Source organism: Stegodyphus dumicola, chromosome 8, assembly GCF_044657685.1.
Source record: "Stegodyphus dumicola isolate Sdum_Otavi_A_Nest chromosome 8, ASM4465768v1".
Classification (NCBI taxonomy): Eukaryota; Metazoa; Arthropoda; class Arachnida; order Araneae; family Eresidae; genus Stegodyphus; species Stegodyphus dumicola.
The window spans coordinates 143,487,024-143,514,838 of record NC_140775.1 but is presented as its reverse complement, the minus strand read 5'-3'; the positions used below and the strand labels follow the sequence as shown (position 1 = coordinate 143,514,838).

At 30.3% G+C, this 27,815-nt stretch overlaps 1 protein-coding gene across 3 annotated transcripts in view; it reads right to left on the bottom strand.

Annotated features, from left to right (window-relative positions):
- LOC118181907 (uncharacterized) overlaps positions 1-27,815 on the bottom strand; it is a 117,296-nt gene that overhangs the window by 87,167 nt on the left and 2,314 nt on the right. For all 3 annotated transcript variants that reach the window (XM_035351139.2, XM_035351140.2, XM_035351141.2), the window contains exons 2-9: positions 21,123-21,154; positions 17,398-17,576; positions 12,563-12,634; positions 11,453-11,531; positions 10,411-10,503; positions 2,816-2,887; positions 2,540-2,693; positions 2,319-2,407 (exon numbers count right to left, since the gene is read on the bottom strand). In XM_035351139.2, coding sequence (XP_035207030.1) covers positions 2,319-2,407; positions 2,540-2,693; positions 2,816-2,887; positions 10,411-10,503; positions 11,453-11,531; positions 12,563-12,634; positions 17,398-17,576; positions 21,123-21,154 — 770 coding nt within the window. The remainder of the gene's footprint in view (positions 1-2,318; positions 2,408-2,539; positions 2,694-2,815; positions 2,888-10,410; positions 10,504-11,452; positions 11,532-12,562; positions 12,635-17,397; positions 17,577-21,122; positions 21,155-27,815) is intronic.

Genomic DNA, 27,815 nt, shown 5'->3' with positions numbered 1-27,815 from the left:
AATACCGCTTTTCTGGATATATATATATATATTTCTTTGCTCTCTTAAATTTAATTTTGAGTTTGTATGGTAAGCCATAGAAGGAATTGATTTGTTTGCAACTTTTCAGACGCTGGACTCCATTTTAAATGCACGTCATAGCTGCTGCTGCTTTTTTTTTTTTTTTTTTTTTTTTTCCCGCTGGCAGGAGACACAGAGAGGTGATTAAAATTAGCACTTGCATAAACTTTTCTGGTGTCAAAAACAGAATACATGGTAAAGAAAATGGGTTAAAAGGCAATAATAAATCCACAATTTCACTTCTAGAACATTTTTGTTAACTGTCAGTAGTATTAATGCAACTGCATAAGCATGGAATATACCAAAAGAATTAGCACAGGGATTAAACTAAAGGCAAACCTTACAACAGGGATTTTTGTAAAAAGTATACTTACTTAATTTTCCTTTCAATTAAGAGCATAAAAATTACACTGATGTTGCTCATAGTTATACCATTTTTTTAAACATAAAACAGTTTTAAGTTCTTTAACAAAAGAGTTTTTGACTTTGTCAAAATATTTCCCTCTTATTTATCCCTTTTTCTCTTTGCGATGTTTTTCACATTTTCTTCATATATATATGTTAATATTTAAAACATGTAATAATATTTCATATTCAATAATTTTCAACTGAGTAGTTGTTAAGATTAAGTTAGGTTAGGTTATTTGATTAAGGAACAAAGCAAAAGCTGTCTGCCTATAGGAAAGAATGCATTTGTAGAGGACTTTTTAAAGGAAACTCGCTCGTATCCACTCGCATTACACATGGAAAAAAAAATGCAAATCAGCCACCCCATTCACATATTTCACATTTTAAAGCTACTTGATTTCGAGTTAAATAGGTTGTTTTTTTAAAGCTACTACTAAAATTTGTAATTAAATAATCTGCACATTTGAAAAGCTCTTTCAATTTTTTTATACTGCTTTATTATTTTTCTTTCAAAGCTTTTAAAATATTATTTTCTACTATCCATCAGAATGCAATTTATATTTTTATTGCCTTTTACACTTAACACTTTTACATGAAGGAAATACTCCCATGAATTACTTGTACATCGCTTTATAATTCATTTTCTTAAAGTAGGCACACAATTACAAAAATAGCAAAACAGACGAGTTTTAATTCACATTTCTGAAGCAAATTTTCTTATTCATATCAAGGTCCAATTTTTTATGTTATCACAGCAGAGAAATATCAAGCTTGCTTTGTGAATATTGCTTCCAATTATTTTTTTAATATGTGACACGAGGTCATCAGATGATGATGATTTTTCAGTTCCAAATATGATCCTTCTTCCTCGCAGAATACAATAATCAACAATTCTCCAGTTTTCAAACACTTCAGTCAACTTGAAATTATTGCACTACTTAAAAGGATTTTTAAAAATCATGAGTATAAATAAGAGAATTTTTCAATGTCACTTTCCAAGCAATTACATTTTCATAATTTTAAAATATTAATGAAAATAAAGTCTTAATACAAAATATTAAAAGCATATTCACTATTCTGCACTCATTAATTTAACATGATATCAATTATTTGTTAAAGAAATAATATAAATCTATAAATTTTTAATTTTCATTAAGATTTTGTTTTGGCAGGTTTTATACTGTTCTATAAATATGATATTGGTAATTCGGAAAGATTAGGCTAGAAAATGAAGATTCACATAGGAGTCTTATCAGACTACTAAGTCAGAAAGGGCCCATTTTCTCCCAAAGAATTTTCACCTTCTACTACTAAGCATAGTTAAATTCTTCACTATGAAAATACACAAAAACTATTTTACTTAAAAAAATTTTATCAAAGTATCATGAGTATAAATAAGAGAATTTTTCAATGTCACTTTCCAAGCAATTACATTTTTATAATTTTAAAATATTAATGAAAATAAAGTCTTAATACAAAATATTAAAAGCATATTCACTATTCTGCACTCATTAATTTAACATGATATCAATTATTTGTTAAAGAAATAATATAAATCTATAAATTTTTTATTTTCATTAAGATTTTGCTTTGGCAGGTTTTATACTGTTCTATAAATACGATATCGGTAATTCGGAAAGATTAGGCTAGAAAATGAAGATTCACATAGGAGTCTTATCAGACTACTAAGTCAGAAAGGGCCCATTTTCTCCCAAAGAATTTTCACCTTCTACTACTAAGCATAGTTAAATTCTTCACTATGAAAATACACAAAAACTATTTTACTTAAAAAAATTTTTAAATTACAGGCATGTCTATTTTTAAAAAACATTTAAAGTATTCAGATTTACCATTATTTAAGTGAACAACTGCATGAAACTGTAAGAACACCGTCACATATTCAAATGCAGTCATACGATTTTTCCCATCAGGACAACTCCTAAGAATAAAAATGTAGATATTATGAAGCAGAACGTATAATGAATAATTGATAAATTAAAACAATTTTTACTAAAACTAGAAAATGAAGAGATTAAAGAATAATTTAGATATCTAAAATGCAAAATCTTACCCATCAGAAGACATTTTTGAAAAGAGGTTTTGTAAGTTTGTGGCAGCTAATGGAAATGGATGTTGAACTGATAAACTTCTAACATAAAAAAATACAGTCGAAAGTTTCTCTCCACTAGCTGCTTCCAACAAAGCCAACTGGTTATATGGCTGACCTATGATTTGTTTGTTTTATTTAAAGAGTGAAAAAAAAATTAATGCATGAATAATACATACTGTGAAATATATCTTCCTAATGTAAAACTGCTAAAAGGTAATTAAATAAAATGAAACTGACCATTGCTTGGTACCAAATCTACAGCATGACGATAAAAGTTTTCAGCTTGAAGTGACTGACCTCTATAACGTGCTATAAAGATATGCAATTAATGTATTTATAAAATTATAGTAATGAATGCAATAAAGAGCAGTATTTATCTAAATGTTAAAAATTCATCTCAGGAAAAACAGAAGTCTTAAAGGCAGCATATTCATGAGCCTGAATTACATTTGAAAAAGTACAAGATTATACACTTTTTTCATTAAACCATTATCAGAGATTATAATCATTATCAAAGAATGATTCGAGTTATGTTGTTGAATGAGCTCTCCGATTCCAACGGGAGCTTAGTAAGTGCTTAAATCAATATAAGGAGGTTTACAAGATTTAGGGAAAAACCTAGCCAACTGTTAATTATGGATTTCACTACAAAGACTTGTCAATCTGAGATATTCGTTAATTCGTCAACCATTGAAGCAGAATCTTATCAAGAATGCTCAAATGATGAAAGTGACATCATACCAATCAAGAAGAAAAGACTAATAGTTCATGAAAGTGATAACAGTAAACTTATAATTATTTTTTGAATGATCTTATATTTTTCTAATCCAAAATAAATTAAATATGTACTTCTATTACCTACATATATTTATAATTTTAAAAACGAAGTATAACTTTATTTATTTTAAGATGTCTTACTTTTGTTTTATGTTAACAAAAGTATGTATGTTTATGTTATTAGTGTGCTTTTCGTTTTACATGGTTTTACATAGCAAAAATCCAAGATTTCGATTTACACCGTTTTGTGTGGAACTCATCTTCCTTGTAAATTGAGGAATAGAGATGTAAATTTGTTTTCAGTGTTCTCTCAAAAATATTCTAAAAAATAAGAAATTCATCCCAATTTTCCTATAAAAAACATTAATTATGTGCTAATACCATGAAAACATCTTTCATTTAGGGACTTTTTTTTTTAACCATATGTCTATAAATCTTGCTTTCAAATCCTTATAAACCTTTTCAGAGGTGCAAGATATAAAAATTATCTCTGCAAAGCAATGTAAGAGCAAAAAGTCTTTTCAATAATAAAATTCAGAAAAGGAAAGTGATAAGTGAATTTTTAATAGAAAATTGATACACTTTTGAATATTCTGAAACAACTACACGAGAAAAAAAAATTTTAGTGAAAAAATATAAAAGAAAAATTTAATTAATTTTAAAATAACTAGAGTAGCTTTTTTTGCCTTTCCTAAGAAGTGCTTCAGAAACTGTGTTTCATCACATTGATTATCTTATTTATTTTTTTAAATCAAAATATTTCTAAGTTCCCAAAATGGAAAGTAATGTTATTTTACAATAGGACAAGGAAAATAAATGTTTTATTTTAATGCTATTCCTTATTATAATTTTAATATATTACCATCATTTTAATGATATTTATCAATTTTATCATGTTTGTTAAAAAAATCATCAAAAAATTCACAAAACTTCAAAAACTTTTGTATACAATTTAGTACCGCATAATAAAAGAAATTATATCTCAAAAAAGGAAAGGATATTTTTGATGTAATATTTTATGAACTCTTCATTCTCAAAAAAGAAATAATTTTGAATTTATGTTAAACTTAATAGTTGCATTTTCACTTTTTTCTATCTCTACTTTAGGCACTTAAGAATCAGGAATCATGACAAGAATATTGGAATGCAACAATAACTACTGGCACTCTATGCAGAGGACAAAATGAAGCCATGCACTGTATTTGGACTCCTGTACTAACCAAGTTATCATTATAAAAACCCAAAAATATGGTTTAAAAATGTTGCCTCTGTTGTGCCTCTGTTCAAAGAATCAACAATAGCACTGCTTCTCAAACCAGCACTTTCAATCTTTGAGCTACTTTCTGGCATAAAGATGGAAAATAAAGAAGATGTCAATATAAAACAACTTTCAGTAAGAGCATTTCTAGTTCACCTTACCCCCCCCCCAAAAAAAGAAAGAAAGAAAGATTGCATAATGAAGTGAGAAACATTCTAAATATTCAAAGAAAAAACAGACATCACTATAGCAAGAGCTACAAGTGACCGATCATATACAAATTTGGTGATAAAAGTAGCTCTTCAATGAACTCAACATGGAACCAAAACAAAACTCCATTCAAAATTTGTAGGTCCCTATAAAGTCACAAGTGTTAAGCCAAATGACTTCTGTGAAGTAGAGAAATTTGGCATGGAAGCACTAATTAAACTTCCCCAGCTGCTGATATGATGAAACCACGGACTTCTCTAAACCGAATTCTTTGTTTAGAACTATGTATCACTCAAACAGATGTAAAATACTCAATACCTCTTTCTTCAATCCAACACTTTCTCCTTTTGTATGGTTTTTCATTTATTTTATAGCTTATATTTCTCCCTCTTTTTTTTTTTTTTTTTCCCCTCTACATAGAATTTTTATACATATACAAGATTTATTAAAATGGTAATTTTCCTCCCTTCGCCAAGATGTTCCAGATACGCTTCTGAAGTCCATTTAAAATGGTCTGGAGCAGGGGTCTCCAAACTTTCCAGTCTTAGGGCCATATTGATTACTCCAGTAAGTTCCGCGGGCCAAAACCATATTATCATTGTTGCCGGTGGTAGAAAGTGAAATAGTCCACTGATGAAAAAAAAAGTCCGAAAAAGTACGCAACGTTTAAAAAAAGGCTGCAAATCGGACTAAAGTCCGCAAAACGGCAACACTGCATATTATTAATTTTCCTGTCATTATCTGTAATTTCTAGATTAGTCGTAGAGTACGAGCCATGAGGAGTAACGTGACACGACATATGGTGGACACAAGCGGAAATAGGTAGTACCTTCTATGGCACAGATGGCGCTAATAGCACGTACAGAAGTCAGTTCCTATGACACTGTTGTGAAATAAAATAGTGCGTACCTCCTTAAAACGTGTTTGTTCGTGTTTAAGTTTAAGACATCTTTGTAACAGTATTTTGATTTGAATTGTTGCTTTTGTGTGTGATTTAGTAGTATGGAAAAGAAGCGAAAAATTGATAGTGAATGCAGAAAATTCAAAGATCAGTGGGACATTCAGTATTTCATAATTGAGTCCAGTAACAAGGCGCTATGTTTGATTTGCAATGAAAGCATAGCCGTTCTCAAAGAATATAACATTAAACGTCATTATGAAACAAAACATTTTCAAAATTACTCAAAATATACAGGAAGTTTGCGGACAGAAAAATTCAAAGCTATGAAGCGCGGATTGAAATCGCAGCAATCTTCATTTATAAAACTCAAAACTGAACAAGAGGCTGCAACTCGTGCCAGCTTTCGTGTGGCTCTTGAAATTGCAAAACGTGGAAAACCATTCACCGATGGAGAAATGATCAAAGAATGCATAATTGCAGTAGCCGAAGAAATATGCCCTGAAAAGGTAAATTTATTAAAAACTGTCAGTATGTCAGCAAACACTGTGGCTCGAAGGGTAGAAAACATCGCTGAAAATATATCTTCTCAACTGTTCGACAAAAATGGACATGTTGAGTGTTTTTCTTTGGCCTTGGATGAGTCAACGGATGTGTCAGATACTGCTCAGGTGTTGATTTATATTCGAGGAGTAGATAAAAGCTATGAAGTGCATGAAGAAGTATTCATGGCACAACTACTGGTACAGATATTTTTAAAGGAGTTGAAATGGCCATTAATCAAAAGAACCTTCGAAGGAAAAACTTGAAATGTATTACAACTGATGAAGGCAAAAACATGAGTGGGAAAGATAAAGGAGTGGTCGCTCTTGTGTCAAAGGCTGTAGAAAATGACGGTGGTTCAAAACCATTAGTCTTACATTGTATCATTCATCAACAGTCTTTGTGCGGAAAATGTTTGGATATGTCTGAAGTTCTGAAACCAGTCATATGAACTGTTAATTTTATCAGATCTTTTGGGCTGAATCACCGACAATTCCGACAATTTATTGAAGAGATTGGAGAAAATGACTTACCTTATCATACTGCTGTACGTTGGCTTAGTTGTGGGAAAGTCCTTCAGCGCTTTTTTGAACTTCGAGCAGTGATCGAAATTTTTTTGAATGAAAAGCATCGCCCTCTTACTGAATTACAAAACAATGCATGGCTGTGGAAGTTAGCATTCTATGTTGATTTGACAAAACATGTGAACGAACTGAATTTGAGATTGCAAGGAGAAAACCAGCATCTTCCTGATTTATGCACTAATATCAAATCATTCCGGAAGAAATTGATACTGTTTCAATCACAACTACGAAGTAAATGTTTTTTACATTTTAAAACATGTGAAATATTCAGCCACACCACTGAGACTGAGTTTCCTATCGATTTTGCAATCGAAACTTTGAGTGCTTTGAAAATAAATTTTGATATTCGTTTCTCGGACTTTGATGCCATTGCGAATCAAATTAAGATTTTTCAGAATCCTTTTGATACTGACATTGAAACCCTAGCCCCGGAACTTCAAATGGTAATGATTGATCTACAGTGCAGTGATATAATTAAGAACATATATCAAAACTCATCTTTGTTGGAATTTTATAAGAGTCTTCCACTGACACAATTTGATAATTTGCATAAATTTGCTCGTGGGCTGTTTTCTGTTTTTGGTACTACTTATTTGTGTGAGAAGACCTTCTCCAAAATGAAGTACACAAAAAATGTTTACAGATCTAAATTAACTGATGAGCATCTTAAATCTCTTTTAATAATTGGTACAAGTAAAATTAGTCCACAACTACAAACTATTGTCAGTGGAAAATCTCATTTACATAAATCTCATTAGTATTTCATATGTCATTATGCTTGTTATAAGTTATGTTTTTATTTAAAATGTATAAAATGTTAGTTGGATTCATTTCAATAATTTGTTAGTTATTATATACTGAAGTTAAATTTTCTGCATATTATACATGTCTTTACTCATTACAATTCTGTGTTTCTTTATCCAACTTATCACAAAAACAATAACAATAAGCCTACAACAATGTTATGAGTAGTTAGCCCATGACCATATCAATGTAGATGTCATATTAATAATTATTTAACATAAAATTAGAATATTTCAGTAAACTAAATTTGCTATAAAAAATATGTTCTCTAAAAGGAGTTTTCAAGTATGCTAGCTCTCCGCGGGCCGGACAAAATCTGTCCGCGGGCCGGATGTGGCCCTCGGGCCGTAGTTTGGAGACATCTGGTCTGGAGGAAACATGTTTCTTTCCTCCCCTCAAAGCGTTTTAAAGACAATCTAGAGAAACACAGATGAACAACTCCCCCCTTTTTTTATTTAATTATTTTCATCATTGTCAGGAGAACTATAGCATTAATATAACCAAGTGTGAGTAACAGGAGGGTGATTGCAACATCACAATTGGCAATAGAGAGTGAAGTAAGAGGCATGGTGAATAGAAAAAGAAGAGATTATTGATGCCATTAAAAGAAAGATGTCACGAGAAAATGACAATGTGGTGTAATAAAAGAAAGATAAACGGTTTACACTGTAATACTTCATTTGTAAATAGCCATCAGTGTACTCAACTGAATTAAATAATTAATTAACTGTGTCTGTACAATCATCTCCTGGAAACCCAGTCACATATATCATACGAATTATATACTGATTATAACACCCAAATGCTTCTGGTACTTTATATTTCGATTTCTTTTCTTTTAATATACTGCCTTAATTTCTTGGATATGTTTCAAGATGCACATATACTTACTTAAAAGCTTTACAAAAAATATTCTAGGATGCATATATACAGTCTACCGGAAAGTTCTGTCCATTTTTGGAAAAAAAAAACAAAATACAAATTTTTCTTACCGTCAATAAGCTTTATTAAAATAATATAATTGCCATTATTATTAATGACTTCTTGCCAGCGTGAGAGCAATTTGTGTATCCCATTTTTGAGAAATGATGCAACTTTTGATGAAAAAAATTGAGCTGTGCTTGTTTGATATCTACTTTATTTTTGAATTTTTTGCCCTTCAACAAATTTTGTAAAATTTTTGACAGAATTTCCCAGCCTAGTTCTGCAATTTTTTTGACGAGTCCCCAAAGCAGCATGTGGCCTGCTATGATTATGATGCAGTACGATGTAATTCCTGTTGAAAATTGCCGGCCTCTTTTCTTGGACTGCTGTCTTTAAATTTTCTAATTGCTGACAGTGCTTCTCTCCGAATTGAGCTTTTTGTTTGGTTTTAAAAGCTCATAATGTACTGGTCCTCGAATGCCCCACCATATACACAACATTCTCCTTATTCAGAGTCAAATTTGGTTTAGAGGTGGGAGGGCTAGGTTTTCTGGATTCACAATATGTCCTTTCCCTTACAATGTTTCCGTGGGTGATCCACTTTTCATTCCCAGTTATCATCTGGTTCAAGAAGAGCCTCATTTTGTTCGGAGCAAGCTGAGACATGCATATGACGACTCGATCATCCAAATTCTTCCGACTTAATTCATATGGCACCCATCTTGAATATTTCCACACCAATCCTATCGTCTGACTATGGTTCGAAATGGTTTGCTGAGTTGAATTAAGCCTTTCTGCGATCTCCGATGTTGTCAGAAAAGGATTTTGCTTAAACATGGTCATAACAACACTGTCGCCAATCAAAGATGACCACCCAGAACGTGGCTTATCATAAAGTTCGAAATCACCTGTTTCAAATTTTTCGAACCATCTTCTTATCAGAAACTGGACCTTCACCAAACACTTTCAATAAATTTCGGCATGCTTCTGTAGCATTTCTTCCTTGTTGAAATTCGTATAAAATACAGTGGCGTAAATGAACTTTATCAGTGGCCACGGGTACACTATCGCTTTACACTTAAGACTAACGTGAACCAACTTTATTTTAGTTAACTTTCTACTTCAATATGTATGCATTAAGCAATAAAAATAGAGAGCCGAACATATGGCAAATAAACATGTGCTTACGTGTTGAAAACTGTTGTCATAAAACGGATATAACTTTCCGGTAGACAGAATATATACATATGGCCTGATCAATTAGAGGATTAAACATTAAAATAAAAATCAAAAGCCCAAAATAAAATTTCTTTTCCTTAAATGAGAGTTAAAGAACTACACGAAGCTAATTCATATTATCCAAGCAGCATAATGTATGAACACAACATTTAAATGGGTTTATAGAGATCAAGCAGTAGAGAATTATTCAAACAGCTTTTTCATAAAAATCAAGAATTTTACATAGGCTTATTTACCACTTAAAGCTATTTCGCAGACTTAAGTAACGGACACAACTTTAGGAAGAAATATTTAGATAGGTGAAGACTGGCATAATATTCATTTAATCTCAACAGCTTTCAATGGGCATTTTTTAAAATCTTCCTTCGTATCATTCTGATGGATAATAACTCTACTTTTAATATGTTAACAAATAACACAGAGAAGAGGGGGAATAATCATCCTAACCTTTTTAAACGATGATTATTTAATTTTAACAAGTATAAACAAAAATCCAACCACAAGATCATTATTACACACTTTTTGAATCTATGGAACAAAATACTTAAAGTTTTAAAATAATAAATGCAAGAGGTTTACATATAGAGATACTTACCAATATCACCCAAGTGCACAAGACAATGCTGACAAATGTACAGAAGAGAAGATTTACGTGGCTGATGAGCAACAGGATATCGACTAATCCACTCTAACAAAAATAATTTCTAAAATCAATAATTAGATATTTTGATTCTATTATAACATTTTACAGTACTTTCTGATTATCAATATTTTCATAAAAAGTTGCAAACTCATTACAATTTTGAAAATTAAGAAAAATGCTTGTTTGTTCTTTTTACATTGTACTTTAGGATTTCAGCCATAACTGTCCCTACACTTCTGCCAGGAATGGTTGTCGGTAAAATTTCCTTTGTTAAACAGAAAATTTTACAAAAAACCACTGCTGTGCGAAGGACTCGAACAGCAGTGTTTTCACATCTGATAGACTTTTTTGACGAAGCACCCTGTGTCAGGTGACCTACTTTCATAGGTATACTAAAAAAATACACCAGAAACTCAGCAATTCCATGTTGAAACATGGGTGCAGATAATATAAAATTACCCATTTTACTTCAATGACTTTCCTATAATTACATCTTTCTCTTCAAAAAGATGTTGAAAATTACTAATACAAAAAATAAAAATATTTGAAGATTTATCAAAAACAATTTCTAGAACATGAATGAAAATAAAAAGTACACATTAACAAAGTGTTTTAAAAATTAAACATTTTTAAGATATGTATAAATTTAATCTGAGGATGGTGATTGGTACTGAAAAATGAAAAATTTGCATGCATTTGCTCTTCAGTACCTTTAATCACTACTAGCCTTGTCTTCTAAATACGACATCAATAGTCTTCAAAACTCAAAGTTGTTTAACTTCTTAACACAAAAGCTAGTTAAGATGTCAGGATTAACCAGCACTGAACCAAACAATAATTTTTCTTTTTTAAAAAAAAAGGTTCATTTATATAAAAATATTAAAACCAATATAAAGTAACATATTAAATAAAACAAGAACATAAAACAAATGTAATACTTGAATTTTCAATTAATTACATAAAATATTTACTTTATTAAAGAAAAAAAGACTACCTTTTGTCAATCCATAAACTGAGTCTCTTGGATGGCATGGGAGATCAATATCATATGCACAGCAAAGTTTTTGAAGAAGCTTAAAAGAAATAAAAATGATAAATATTCACAAATTGGTATTCACACATGAAAATAGACATAATTCCAGCCAATTCATCAAAGAAAATGTTATTAAAAAATTATCATTATTAAAAAAATTCACATGCGAGATACTGCCTATTAAATATTTGCACAGAGGCATATACAAATATGTAGCATATGTAATAGGTTTAGTACTCATAAATAAAGGCCAGTTACAGATTTTTTTTATTATTATTATTATTGAAAATCAAAATGCTTTTTTAAGGAAGCAAGTAAAGCAAAAACAAGTTGGCAGGGCAAAAAGAAGTGAAGAACAAACAATAAATTCATTTGGAAAGTACATACACTTTCCAAATAAATGCTGATCGAGTTATGATTTCACTTCATTTTGATTAGTTAATTTCATGTTTCAATTCAGAAATTTTATTATTGTGATTGGCTAAGGTATGATATGAATGTTATCCTATAAAAATCACATTAGAAAGTTTAATTTTATATCGCAAGATTTATTATAAGCATTTACTATTTTTAAGACAGAAAAAGAACTAACAAAATTAAACAGAAAAGTTACGGCAGGAAATTAAAATTAGAACTCCATCTTACAAATATGAAGGAATACAAGATTTTGGGGGGGGGGATAAAAACTTTTTTATGTACAGCCCAAATTACAAAATTTATATACAAATGCTGTCTGAAACGTTTCTACTCTTAATATGTAGATGGCAGCATGAATCAACCGAAGTGGGGGAATTTGTTTGGGTATTATTTGATAACATCAAATCAAAATTTCAGCTATTTTGAATGTGAATTTTTTGTTTGTCAATTATTTTTGTGAACTTGTGTGACTGTTTTTGCAAAAATGGAAAAAAATCGAGTATGGTACTTGTTTGCCTACAAAGATTAAAGAGGATTCTTATTTAAAATTTTTCTAGTACAGAGACAAAATACAGATAAATATACTAAATACAATGAAAGGTTTGTTCAACAAAAACCAAAGCAACCTCTTTGGGAATGGGTGAAAATACTTACTTGCAAATAAAACCCACTAGCTGTCTCTAGTAGAGTTGACAACTGGCTGTTTGAATGAGTATTATTAGATTTCTACAAATAAAAAAATAATAAATAAATAAATAAATGCCATTAAATGCGTGAAAATTGCTTTGAAATATGATTTAAGGCACACACAGTTTCACTCCATTTCTAGTATCATAATTTTAAAGTGCTAACCACTTGAATGTACAGGGTGTTTCATAGATCATGGGACAAACTTGGAGGGGTGGTGGAGTGTACTAAAACATGCATTTTTTTATAGGAATGTAGGACGTAAACTAATAGATTAAGACAGGAACGCAAAAAAACAACACAAGAGGAAAACGTGTTTATGTACAAAATCAACACAAAGTGCTTCTTTCTAGCAATACAGTATTCACAATAAATGTTCAAAATTGCGACAAGCAGCAGTAATACATGCTGGGTAACATCGCAGAAGGGATTGATGAACATTTTGAAAAACGACAGGCATTTCGTGCACGCTTGTATTTGCAATGGATAGTCATGCAACAAGGTCCTCCAGTGGGTCAGTCTCGTAAATGATGCTCTTCAGATGGCCCCATAAAAAAAAAAATAATAAAAAAAAAAAAATAAAAAATTCCAAGATGAATAAATCTGGCGAACGGGATGGTCATCGAACGGGTCCACCACGGCCAATCCATCGGCCCAGAAATGTCCCATCCAAGTAATTGAGACTCGCACGTGATTATGGGCTGGTGCACCATTATGCTGGAACCACATGCAATCACGAACGACAGCCAGAACATCCTGCAGCAATTCCGGTAGCACCTCTTGGAGAAAAATAAAACATAAGCCATTTGTACATGCAGGTAAGAGGTATGGGCCTATGAGGTAGTCATTAACAAACCCACCACACGGGTTTGGAATGCATGTGGACGTGTGGATAATGAGTTGCCCACATGTGCATGCTGTGGTTATTGATGATGCCGTCCTATGAGAAAGTTGCCTCATTCGTGAATAGCACATCTGATGGGAAATCCGCCTGTGCTGCACACTGTTGCAAGAACCTATGACAGAAATAAACTCGAAGAGGGTAATCTGTCTTTTGCAAGGCTTGTACTCTCTGCAAATGGTATGAGTGCAAACCATTTTCATGCAATACTCTCCAAACGGTGGAATGACTCAGCTGCAGACGACATGCAATAGCTCTTGTACTTGTCCGAGGTGATTCATGCACAATGTTCAAGATGGATTCTTCAACACAAGGTTGTCATGCACTTCTTCTTCCACTCCTAGTGTCAGAGGTGGCTTCAAATGACCCGTTTTCACACAGAGACGGATGCAACCTCGAACATTTCATGCTTCGGCATACGCCTGTTCGGAAACCGCTCCTGGTACAACCGTAGCGTTGCTCTGCCGTTCCCATTAGCAGCACCATATATGAGATGCATGTCAGCTTTTTCCTTGTGTGTAAACTCACCCATCACGCTCAACATCAGAGTTGGGAATGATCCTCTGATGCATCCGGCTCACTACCGCCCTCTACCGCTGCATTGCCAGCCAATCACAGCTGTAGTTCCTATTACTGTTAACGTTCCCTTTTCTGAATATTTAGTGTGAATAATGTATTGCTGCAAAGAAGCACTTTGCGTTGACTTTATACATACACAAATTTTCCTCTCGTGTCGTTTTTTTGCATTCCTGCCTTAACCCGTCACTTTAGACCCTACATTCCTATACAAAAAATGCATGTTTTAGTAAGCTCCATCATACCTCCAAGTTTGTCCCATGATCTATGAAACATCCTGTTATACACAGTATGAGATTTAAAATACAACAAAGTGGATTTACAAAAAGCAATTTAGCATATACACGTAATTCTTGCCATTTAATTTGTTCAACGCTAGAACTTCATTTACATGTGGTTCAATTTTTATTCATTGACACTGAATGCTTTCTGACATCAGCTTTGGCCAGAAGTTCTCTATATCTTTAAAGGATGTCCATCAACTGAAAATGAACCCAAAGAAATCATGCATATTGTAAAAGCAACTGGAAAGGAAGGATTTTTAGATATGGAAAAAGAAGAAATCAAAAACTTTAATCAAGAAATAATGAGTGAATTTTTGGATGATCTTATAATATCAGTCGACAATGAAAACAGCGATAAAGATCAAGCATCTCTAACTTGCATGCAGTTAAATGATTTATTAAAAAAGGCATAGGATCTGAATGATTCAAATGAAGAAAAAGGAGGCCACTTTTTGAGAGGCACTCAAAAACTCTGTGCTTTCCTTACAGCAAAACTTAGGTGTGTCAGTTAATGTCCAAAGCAAAAATCACCAGATTCTGCTATCATATTCTTATTAAGTTGTAATAAAAAGCCATTCAATTACAAAAATATTTAGGTTTGTTTAAATTATATGCAGTTTCATAATCTGAATCATATCTAAAATTTTGTTCTATAAAAAGTTAACTTAGTGAAATATAATTTTGCCAAATATGTAATATATTAATGATGAACCTCCCCCCCCCATGTTTGGCAAGGGTTTACTGTATCAGTATTATTTAATGGATCACTCTAATTTCAAGTCTAAGATTCTAGGAAGAGTTTCAGCATTTTCCACATATTTTCCAGTGCAAACTCTGCTATGCTGCTGCTAATTGTCAGTCTTCTGCTACCTCATCATCCCCTTTGATTATATTGCCTACATATCTCCTTTGCTCATAAAATAGAGATGAAAAAAAGATGAGTGATGAAGTGTCAAAATATAGTTTTAAAAGTTATCTTGGAATGAGATATTGACAGTTGGCTAGAAACAAATTGTGTAATAACATGAATGAGCATGAATGCCAGCTCCAGTTTTTATTTACATATTTTTCAGAGTAGATGGGGGAAGATGATGTCAGAGTAGAAGGGAAAATAATATTCTTCTACTCTTTTCTAATTCCTATTTCTACTCTGAGAATAAGAAAGAGAATTCTTTGAATTTTCAATTACCACAAGCATGCATGATAAGATCAAAATTTGGTCATTCAGAAAAGTTCATTTAAAACTCAATAAATCAAACAATTTACATACTACCAAATTTTATATTATTGGTGAAAGCAACAATAAAAAGGTCCATAGAATAAATTCCCTTAATTTCATTACTTGTTATTCAAAATTTTTATAACTTTTTATAAAACACAATTTCTTCTTAATTTTTTTAAATACAATACAATTAGAATGCACTGTACTGCAATAATAGGCTTAAATTAAGTCATAATATAAAGCAATGCATAAGCACTAATGACACTGCTATGAGTACATTTTGCACAGTCTTCTTAATTTCAGTTGCTAATAATAACTGATAAGTGTCTGGCTCTACATTTAAGCAGCTTCTGTATTTTGTTCGGTACCTGTGTAAGTAAATTCCTACTACATATGTCTGTGTAGTGGGAGAAACCCACTGCACAGACATATGTAGTAGGAATTTTGCTTTCTTTGATAAGATTTTGAATTCCTCTTACAAATGCAGCCAAAATTCCAGTAGACTTTCGATTTGAACCTACTCTGCAGTGAAAATGTCGAATCTATCTAAAGAAATATACAAATAATTAGCAAAAACACTTATAATTTATTTTTAGATTAAAAATATAAAGAATTATGAGTAGCATGGTTAAGCTTAAGCTTTGAATTAGAGGATCTTTTTCTAGAACACAAAATGTTTACTTTTTCAATGACTAATGCTTCAACAGTCCTTTTGTACCTAAATTTGGTTCTCAGCCAGTGGCAGGTCTAATAATAAAATTAAATGCTCATTAGGATTGCCACTGCCCTGCCTTTCTACCTTAGATATGCATATTAAATGTTTTTGATTAATTGCTATGTGTAACATAAAATAATTCAGACAAGTATAATTACTTCAATGAATTTGATTAATCTAAACAAAATCCACTAAAAATTACCTAAATGGAAAATAAAGATACATGCACAGTATTTTTATTTTATAAAAAGGAAAACTGCAAAACTCAAAACTAAATAACCAAATATGACATAAAAGGGCAAGTCCCAAACACATGACATAAAAATCTGATATGTGTAATTAAAATTTCTTAATATTGTATTTAGAATCAAAACAACAATAAACCAAGAAACCTACAAAATGGACAACTCTGAAGGCTGTTACCATTCAATGCATCATTAGATCTTTATCTTTCATGCTCAATGCAACAAGTTAAGCAACTTAAAAGCAATATTTGCATTCCCTAAATGTGTTTCTTTTATTTTATAAAATTATACTTTAATTAACTACCTATATTAAGATAGCTGTCCACAGAATAACAGACTGTTCACTGTTTAATAATGAGTTTTGACATAGATACTATGCAAATTTATTAAAAATATTAAACTTAATTTTAATAAAACTATGAGATTTTTTAGAAATTGTACTATTTTTTTAAAATTTATTTCAACTTTGCCATGAAGAAGTAGAAACTTGACCTTTCTTTTTAAAATAGTCAATAATGAACATTAACAATAAGCAGCATTCTGTACATATATACAAATATTTTTCTTAGACAATTAAAAATTACATGATTAAAAAAATACAAGGCAGTAAAGAATGCAGACTTCCTGCTTGTAATTAAAGTGCTACAAATAGAAAGATTTCTACACAAAACCTTTTTAAAGCATTAGTAATTTTAAAACAGCACTTTATCTCAAATATGTCAAAAACTTATTAAAATACGAAAATCAAATACTTAAATGTTTCACTATTAGCATTCTTGAAATGTATTATTAAGATTTTTTTAAACTATACAAGAAGTAACATCTCCCCTCATTTCAAAAAGAAACTGAAATATCAAACCTTATGTTCTCTAGCCTTTGACTGGCAAGCTGATATTGGATTTCTGAAAATAAAACTCCACAAATCCTGTTCAACTTTCTTGTCCAAGGCATAATCCAAATCAATCAAAAGCAGTGATTCAAATAGATGACACAATTCTTGCCTCTTTTGCCAGACATCAGAACTTGATAGGCTCTCACCTAATTTTAGCAAACAAAAAATTTCTATTTTAAGTAATACACAATACAAATTATTCATGCAATTTTTTTTAAGGCAAGTTTTATCAAAATACTTCCCCCTCAACAGAGGAGCAACATGCCAATATAAAATAACCTTAGTAAGTGCAAGGTCTAGCAGATTTTGAATAACTGGAAAAGAAGTTTTGCCCCTGAAGAAAACAGGCCTGCATTTGATTGCACCTGAAATCAATAGTTTTAAAAATCTATGCCAAACTAAAGATATGTTTTTACTTAATTTTAGATTTTCCACTCATTTTCTTAAATGATTATGAACAGCAGGAAAATAAATTTAAATTTTTCATAATTAAGGAGAAAGAAGAAATACTAGGAGGTTAGAATAGAAAGAGTGAATGTTCAACTCAAAAAGTGAAATCCTCAGCATTTATATTTCTCCAATCACTGACTCTTGCAAGAAGACTTGTCATACAACTTTTTTTTTATTTATTTATTTATTTTTGAAGCATGGGATCTTGTGTTGTACATGGATGTATGAATAGAACTTATGAAAAATACCTGGAATTACTCTTCATGCGTAAGTATTAATTCTTTATGTAATTTGGTAAATATGCAGTAAAATATCATGGTGTTATATATTTTCTTTCCATATGTGACCAACCAAAAAAAAAAAAAAAAAAAATTAATTAAATTATATTAAATACATCTTTCTGTTTATAGCTGGTAGCTTTGTTCCTAAACATACAATGATATATATTAGGGTTTAAACTATACTGTTTGAATGTTTTAAAGATTTTAAATCATAATTTCTTTGAAAAGTAAGAATTAATTATTACTATTTTTATGACTCATATGATTTAAGCATTTGATCAAGATAAACTGTTCTGTTGTTATAAATTGTTTGAATCAACTTACAGATTTCTACACAATAAAGCAATAAAAATAAGTAAATACATAATTAAATACATAGAAAGACGTAATTTCTGTAATTCAAGGAAATTTCTTTGAGTTTCATAAATATGAAACAAGTATAAAATTAAATCATTAAATTTGCATAGATTTATTTTGTTTTAATATTTTCTCGGTGTTAGAAGGTTGCTGGTTATGAAAAGGATTCATTTAATGCTATAAAGATATTTATTCCCTTTTATAGTTTTCTTTTCAATTACTTAAAAACATCATTTTTTCCACTTAAATGGCCAAGGGTATATTTGAACTGCAATTGAATATTAGTTATTTTTTATAAAACATAGATACACCTTTTGAAATGCATTACAAACAGTTGTAACTGCAGCATTGCAAGTACTGTTATAAAAATACTAGACAATTTCTGAGTAATTTTAATACAAATGGGCATGATTTTTTTTCGCTGTTGCATTTTTTTTATTCAGTAACAAATGGAGACATTTTCCCATTACACACAGATAAACATTAGAAATAAGTTAGGACAGAATTTAAATGATCTTTTAATTTTTTAAATATAACTTGGAGATGCATTGAGCTGAGCAACCATCTGAATCAACTACCTCTTAATTAGCTGTTGCTTTTGACATGTATTATGCAAATATATTTGCTGTTTAATATTTATCTCTATTTGTTTACCATTTTGGATTTTATGATTCCATGATGATATTTGACTGAATAAAGATAAGTGTGCAAAATTTAAGTGTTTTCTTAAATATGAATTCAGAATTAAATTATTTAAAATTGTAAAATATCCCAATAAAATGCTTCAAAAATAGAAAAAGAAAAAAAGAAAACAAATATCATTTGCAACAACTACTAGTCTTGTGAAATTAGCTCACATAATCAGCTATTTCAATAGCATAGCTATAGCCAATAAAAATTTGTGATTTCTGTTTTACAATATTACAACTTAAAGCTGAACTATTACATGTACTAAAATAAAATAACTTTCCTATTCCTGAAACATTTTTATATGATATGATTCTTTAATAAATTCTGATAATATTGTAAATAAATCAGAAATATCTGTTTTTAAAGGAAAAATTAGTAAACACTCAAATGGTAGCTAATAAAACTTTAACAATTCCTTAAAATATGCAGAAACATTATTTTAAAGGCTTTAATGATATACATATGCATTTAGAATTCCCACTATTTCTTGGTAATTTCCTGCACATGGTATATTATAGATATCATCTTTATTGCTTTAAAACAAAATTTTAACAAAAGCGAAGCATTTCATTATAAATTTAATATAATTTTACTGTAAAATACATGCATGGAACATCATAGAAACAATTATGTTTTGAGTCACAAACATGGCCCCACTTTGTTTACTTTAAAACAAAATTTTAGCAAAAGCGAAGAATTTCATCATAAATTTAATATAATTTTACGGTAAAATTTATGCATGGAGCATTGTAGAAACAATTATGTTTCAGTGCTATGAAGCAATGTTCTGAGTCACAAATGCCGCCGCCGCTTTGTTAGGTTTCATTTTCAGATAACAGAAGAAACATTCTCAGATAACGGTGAAACAAACTCAAACACTCTCTCCTTTTATTCTAACCTCCTTGGGAAAATATTACATTCCCAATGTTTACTAAAATCCAGTATTCTCAGCCCATTTAAATTTGTAGCAGTTTTTCTTTTCAATGAATTCATAGTAATTTTCAATTACCTTCAAAAATTCATTTGGTAGGTACAAAACACTTTATAAAACAGACCATTTTTGATACATACATGTTAAAATGCATTGCAATTTTTAAGCATTTGCTAATGATTTCCTTAAAGCCATTTTGAAACTACAGGTACAAAAAGACTTCATAGAAATATACAAAATTTTTACACTCTAAAACTTCCTATTTTTAACAAAACTTTCTTTGAGTTCTGACAGCAAATACACAAATAAATTTTCAGTTTATATTCAGACAAAAATATTAGGTATTAGAGTCAGAAATAATTTTAGGTATTAGTCAAAAATATACTGATGTGAAGTCAGAGTGTAAACACATTCAATACACACATGATTAAAATGCCTTTTACATTTTTAATTTAAAAAAATTTCATTAATCTCATTTAAAAAATCATTTAGGTATATTTCCAATTTATTTCTTATACAGCTAATGTTCATTTATAACAATACTTCATATCCTAATCTTACAAATATTTTGTTCAAGTAACATATAAAATTTTAAGCAGCTTAATACCCTACACAGCAATATAATTTTCACATTAAAAATGTTTGCAGTGCTAAAGAGTGTGATTTAAGCAAAGGAAAAAATATAAGTTTATCGGGACTGGATTCCAATATGTATGAAGGTATATGAGTATACATACACATACCTACATATATACATGCACACATACATCCATTCATACGTTTCAGAATCCGGTCCTGATAACAGAAGAGTGCCTAAGTTTTAAAAACACAGGTTTTAAAATTATGGAAATAAATACAGCGTTTAATTTATAGTGAAACTGAAAATAACTCCTAATTCATTAATATTTTAACACAGATGATTATCATATCATTTATATAAGCTGTAACGTACAGAATTTTAAAACAGATTTATATAAGCATACCTGATAAAGAAGCTTTCAGTGATTCAGCTTCCCTATAAAGATAAAAAATATACTAATTAAATTGAAAAATTCCACAAGCATATGCTATCAAGTAGGGAATTAATTTTGACTGTGTATAACATTTCTGAATTAAAGCCATCAATAAATGCTTAGTGAGGCCCTGAAATAATTAGCCTTAATTAAAACTTATTTCATGCATTAAATTATGACATCAACTAAAGTATTAAATAAAGATGTGTTTACTTAATACAATAAATAGAAGAAATTATTACAATTCATCAATTAATTAAAGTAATTAGAAAAAATTTTGAGATTAAAAACCAAGAAAATTGATGAAAAACAAATATATTTATTTTTATTTTTCTAAAAAATCTGACCATGCTACTTTAAACATGTATTAAAACAAAAATGCTGTCCAAACAGTATAGTGGTTAGAGGAGACTGACAGTATAGTGCAATACCAAAGGGCCTGAGCTTGAATCCCAGAGAAGGCATGGTTATAACTGTCCATTCCTTCATAGGAGGTGATGGTGGCCCACCCATTAGGTGCCTCCATAATAAAGAAAACACCACATCTGGTCTTGTATAGATTAATGGACTGTGCTACACTGTAACTGTTCACAATCTGACATTGGAAAAAAAAAAATAACAAAGATACTGGAATAATGCTTCACAGTTTCTTCCTATCGTATAATTTATGGTAATAGGCAGTTACTTTAACGATATTTTGACAGACATTTAGCTTCATTTCATTGCAGGGTAAACATAAAACAAAATTCTTTAACATGCTTCATATAACTGAAAATGTGTTTTTTTTTCCTCTTACTTTATTAAGTTTCTGGTTTAATTCCAGACTTCTAATTGCATTAACAAATTCTTACTTTAAATATAAATTCATAATAAAAATGAATACAATGAAACTGCCATACAATATGCTTAAACAATGCTCATAAAAATATTACTTACAAACTGAAATATTAAATTTAAAGGGGGGAAGTCTTATGAACATTCCATAAATGAACTTTAGCACTGAAGACAGTGAACAGTTCACAATCTTTTACCTTTTCCTAAATAAAATGCTGTGAAAGTACCTGTTTATATGTTTCTGGCACTAGTTATAGGTAAAAATATATTTACGGGTAATCCCTTGGCGAAAATTGGTGATACATGGACACCAAGTTTGTGCAATCCTTTGACTTGTTATTTTGGATTTATGTAGTAGCGCTGCAAAAATAACAAGTAAAAAAATTGCACAAACTCAGTATTCATGAATGCATCGAGCTATTTTCACTTAATCAGAGAATTGCACAAACTTGGCAATATGCAATCCCTTCGTCCATGTACACATCGATCTATTTTTACTTAAAAAGTCAAAGGAACAGCCAATTCTACACTAGAGCCAAATAAAAAATATATAATCTCAATAAACTACATTTTAAAACAAACAATGAAATAACATAATAAAGGAAATTCCTTACAGCATCTAAATACCACACAACGGAAATATCCACTTACCTTATTTAGAAATTTCCGTGTCTTCAGTAATACAAAATCCTTTAACAGCATCCTAAAACTTCCTCAAATTATCTGAACTAGAATCTGTATACTGGCGTCGAGTGCCGGTATCCTCCGACGTTTGACCATAAATAGTTCCACTTATAATTCCATTGAATTACATCCAACAAACATTACATTCTTTTCTTCTATCCTCAACCACTACAAAAAAAAAAAAAAAAAAAAAAAAAAAAAAAAAAAAAAAACCACCATCTGCTCTCTCGTTCTATACCACCAAACACCCACTTTACCACCCACAGACATTTTACGAAGCACAGAACGCAATACGCACCGTGAACATCCTAACTGACATCCAACAAATATTTTGCCATCTTTCATGCCTCATTTTCAAAACAAGTCACAGCCATTTCTTATGAGATTGATTGTCTTTCAAAATTGGCATACAATTACACAGAATTTTTACCAGATAGTCCAATTTTATGCCTTAAGGCCATTTGCAGTAATTAAGTCAATTAGGATACAATCACACCGCTCAGTCAAAGTGAAGGGTTAAATTCATCTATTCTACCGAGAATGCACTATCAAAGTAAAGCACTGCGGTTTTACATAATTTCTGAGTAAGCTATTTGTATGAATTGAAATAATTCTTGCATTTAAACTTGTACTCCAAATTCAGATTTAACTTGAAATTAATGTAAATAATTACTGAGAGAATTAGACTTTTGTAACGTAGTTTACATGAGATGAGATCACTTGGGGCCATGTGATATAAACCAGCGAATCAGGATGTTGAACCATGAAAGCATAGTAAATTCTTAAATTAATGTCTTTTTACAATTTTAATGTGTTTAATTATTGGCTTTCTACAAAATTTTAAATGATAATAAAATGTTTATACCTTCAAAATAAAAAATTCTTAGAACCATTACCATTCAAATGTTAATTTGTTAATATTTTTTATGTGTATACTGTATGTTGTCGCCAATAAAGTCTGCTTGGCGATATTTGCGCATTTGAAACGGAAAAGTACCTTGTAATTTTATGCCACCTGTTTAGATTGAAATTTGTTTTGTTTTATTACTTTTTATTTGTGTGTAGGATATTGTTGATTAAAATATTAAAAGGAAAAATCCACTTTCTTTAAGAATTAAGAAATAAAAAAAAACTTTTTTATGGAAATAATTTTTTTAGTCATTTGAACTCTATCACTATTTAATAATTTTATACTTGACAACAATTTGTGGGGAAAAAAAATACGGCGCATTTTCAACTGACGCCGCTCTAGCAAAATAGTACCAATTCGTTAAAGTGTTGCAAAATATGAAATTGATAATAGAATGAATTCCAAATTCTAAATTAGGGCTTCCAGGTGCCTATATTTGGTGAAGGATTACATTATTCAAAATTTGACAGCTCTAGGTAGCGTTGTTCTATAACAATGTGAGAGACATACCATACATTTACGCAGATTCTTCATTATTTAATTTCTTAAAATATAACACAGGGTGGTAATATTTGGTGGCAACAATTTGAAAAATAAATGGCCATTCACAGTTTTTGACACAAAATGCCAAAATGAAATTGGACTAACAAATGTGATCGTACAGTATTTAAACTTGGCTGAAGGTTTATTCTTATTTCATAGCTTCTTTTAAAATTATAATAATGCATGAAGCCTGTAATACAGTATAAAGTCTGTAATCTGGACATCCATTATCCAGATTTAATCCGGACCTCAAAGCCACAAACTTTTTTTTTGGTATGCTTTATGAATGTGCATTTAATATTTACACACACCCGTTTAGCACAAAAAATGAAACAACTTAAACAACTTGCATTGAAAGAAATGTTTAATAAAGTAAACAAATAAATATTAAGCTTTTTTTTGTAAATTTTGTTACCCTTTAGATCATAATTGCACTTTATTTCATAAATTACGGTTTCATATTTTTAACTGTATAATTTCTGCATGCCATCTTACCAGATTTAAACTGATGATCTATAATCCGGAAAAACCCTTAATCCAGAATCGCTGAAGTCCTGCCGAGTCCGGATTACGAACTTTGTACTGTATTAAGTAAAGCAACTTTTTCTAGAAATTTTAAGCATAACTGAAAATGAAACAGATTAATTCAACCAATTAATTCTGACCGTTCTCTAAAAAATAAAAATTACTTTAAAATGATAACATTTAATGAGCATGTACAGTAAATATAAAAACACATACTCAAACTACATAACGCACAAAAAAAAAAAAAAAAAAAAAAGTTAATGTTTATGATGTTGAATTTTTTTTTTTTTTTTTTTGCCAAGATCAGTTGTAAATTATTAATTTAGCAAAGTCTGTTTGTTATAAGTATCTATTTTAAGATATTAAAAGTTTTGCACACATCAAGACTTGAATTCACCCAGTATTTATTTCTAGTACTTCTCAATTTTTTTAAGTGAAACTGTTATTCTAGCCAGAATGCATTGGAGCTTCAAAATACGACAAAACTCTCTTGTACACCAGAATTGTAATATCAATGGAAAATACAAAATACTTTTAATAAAAATATCTATGTCATATTTTATTTAGAAGTTAAGAAAAAAAAAAAAAACTAACATTAGTACTAGAAACAGAATAAATGACTCGCTTTCCATCGAAAGAGCAAAATGCGTACAAAAACTTCAGCAGTTGAGGAAGAAAATCCTTGTCAAAATGCAAACCCCAAAAGAAAATTAGTACAATTCCATTACAGGGACCATAAAAAATCCACAAACTATTGTTGATGTCAAAAATAATTATGATAACTGTAATGCAAGAAAGGAAGCATAAAAGTAAGTTAACTATTTAAATTTAGATGAAAGGTTAATTTCATACAATACATTTTTTTTTATTCTAATAAATATATTTAGGTACTACTCTTACATATGCGCTCAGATGTATTGAGAGGCCAAATGTGGCAATATGTGTTCTGCACTGGTTTTGGGCATGATTTTGTGTTCTGCGATGGTTTTTGGCATGATGTTTTTTATATGGCAACCCTTCTGATGTTGAAACTTTATTTTGCTGGAGTAATTTTTATTTGTGTTCGTTTGTTGTAGAATAGTTGCATGTGAAGTACGTGGCTGTCGGCGAAGTTTAAAATTTGGATCCTGTTTTGGCTGATCTTTAGAATATTGTAACTGGTAGTTTGGCGACATTTTGGAGGAGATAAAGGTTACTACCTGGGACTTTGGTAATAATGTGAGCAGTACTCAGTTCCGATTACACATTATTTTGTGTGAGGGAAATGAGAGATCATGGGATATGGCATGTGATATTAATGGACGAATTACGGTTCTTTAATCGGAAAAAGGGGGAAATCGGGAAAAAATCTGGAAATTTTGTATTTGGCTTTATTCTGTGTTGTGTGAAACAGTGTTCGTTAATTTTTGGATCCCATGGCCCTAACTAAAGTGAATTCGAAATGGGTATTTAGTGGGATTGAAAGGGGTAGTAATAAGTGTTTTTTTAAGGTTGTGCGAGACAGAAGTAAAGATGTTTTATTAAGTTATTTATTTTACCTGGTACTTTGCTGTGAACTATAAGTATGATTTTAAAGATCCTGAAACAGAAATAAGAAAAGGGTACTTTTCCGTTTGGCCGGCGCAAATCTCGCCAAGCAGACTTTATTGGCGACAACATATAGTATACACATAAAAAATATTTAAAAAAATGTTAGTTCTAAAAATTCTTTTTTTTTTTTTTTTTGAAGGCATAAACATTTTAATATCGCTTAAAATTTTATAAAAAGCCAATAAATAAAGACAATAAATTTGTAAAAAGACATTAATTTAAGAATTTACTATACTTTCATGGTTCAACATCTTGATTCGCCGGTTCATATCACGTGACCCCAAGCGATCTCATCTCACGTAAACTACTCTACAAAAATCTAATGCTCGCAGTAATTATCTACATTAATTTCAAGTTAAATCTTAATTTCGAACACAACTTTAAATGCAAGAAATATTTCAATTCGTACGAATAGCTTACTCAGAAATTATGTAAAGCTGCAGTGCTTTACTTCGCTAATGCATTCTCATTAGAATTGATGAATTTAACCCTTGACTTACATTTTCTATATTTTCGGCTTCGGGTAAGCGCTGTGATTGCATCCTGATTGACTTAATTACCGAAAATGGCCTTAGACATAAAACTGAACTATCTGATAAAAATTCTATGTAATTATATGCCACTATTGAAAGAAACAATCAATCTGATAAGAAAAAGCTGCGACTTGTTTTGAAAATGAGGCGTAAAAGGTTACCAGAGAGAATATTCCGTTTGGCATCGGTTGTACCATTATTGGCGACTTTATCGCTTGCGCCGGCAAAACGGAAAAGTACCAAGAAAAGTTTATCGGACACGTAATCATGATTCTGAAGAAGATTAGGTAAGTTAGTATTTTTAATTATTTGAGGATATTATTTTTATGCATTGTTCTAAATGTAAGGTGGAAGTAAAGTAATTTGGTATTATTGGGAAAATTGTTATTAGCAATGATTTAGTTTAAAGTAATTAGGATTGTAAGCTAATTTTTATTAATTTAATGTATGTGCTTATTTATATTTTAAGTAGTGTTTTTGAATTTAATTATATTTTAATTAAATGATAGTTATTTTGTGAATTTTATGTTTGTAGGAATTTGGTATACGTTTTAGTTGAAGTAAACGTGCATGGAAATAATTTAAATATTTGACACTAAGTATTTGTAATGTTTGCGGTATGAATTCGTTAGTGACATTTATAATATAATAGATAATTTAGAGGTAAAAGTTTTCGGATATTTTATTTTTTTTTTTTTTTTTATACGTGGAAATGTTCATATTTGGAAAGGGTATATACTTTTTCGTTATTAGGTAATTTCATATGTGTTATTTTTAACGGGTTTAAAGATTCAGAAAATTGTTATGCATTTTCATGAAATTTTTCTAATTTATGAGAAAAAAGGAGTGTACATGGATATGGTGAAGAGTGTGCTCAATGCCATTTTTGTGCAATTCTGGGATGTTTTTTTAAGTAAAAATAAGTCGACGTGTACATGGTTTAGTGATATTTTAATTAAATGATAGTTATTTTGTGAATTTTATGTTTGTAGCAATTTGGTATACGTTTCAGTTGAAGTAAATGTGCATGGAAATAATTTAAAT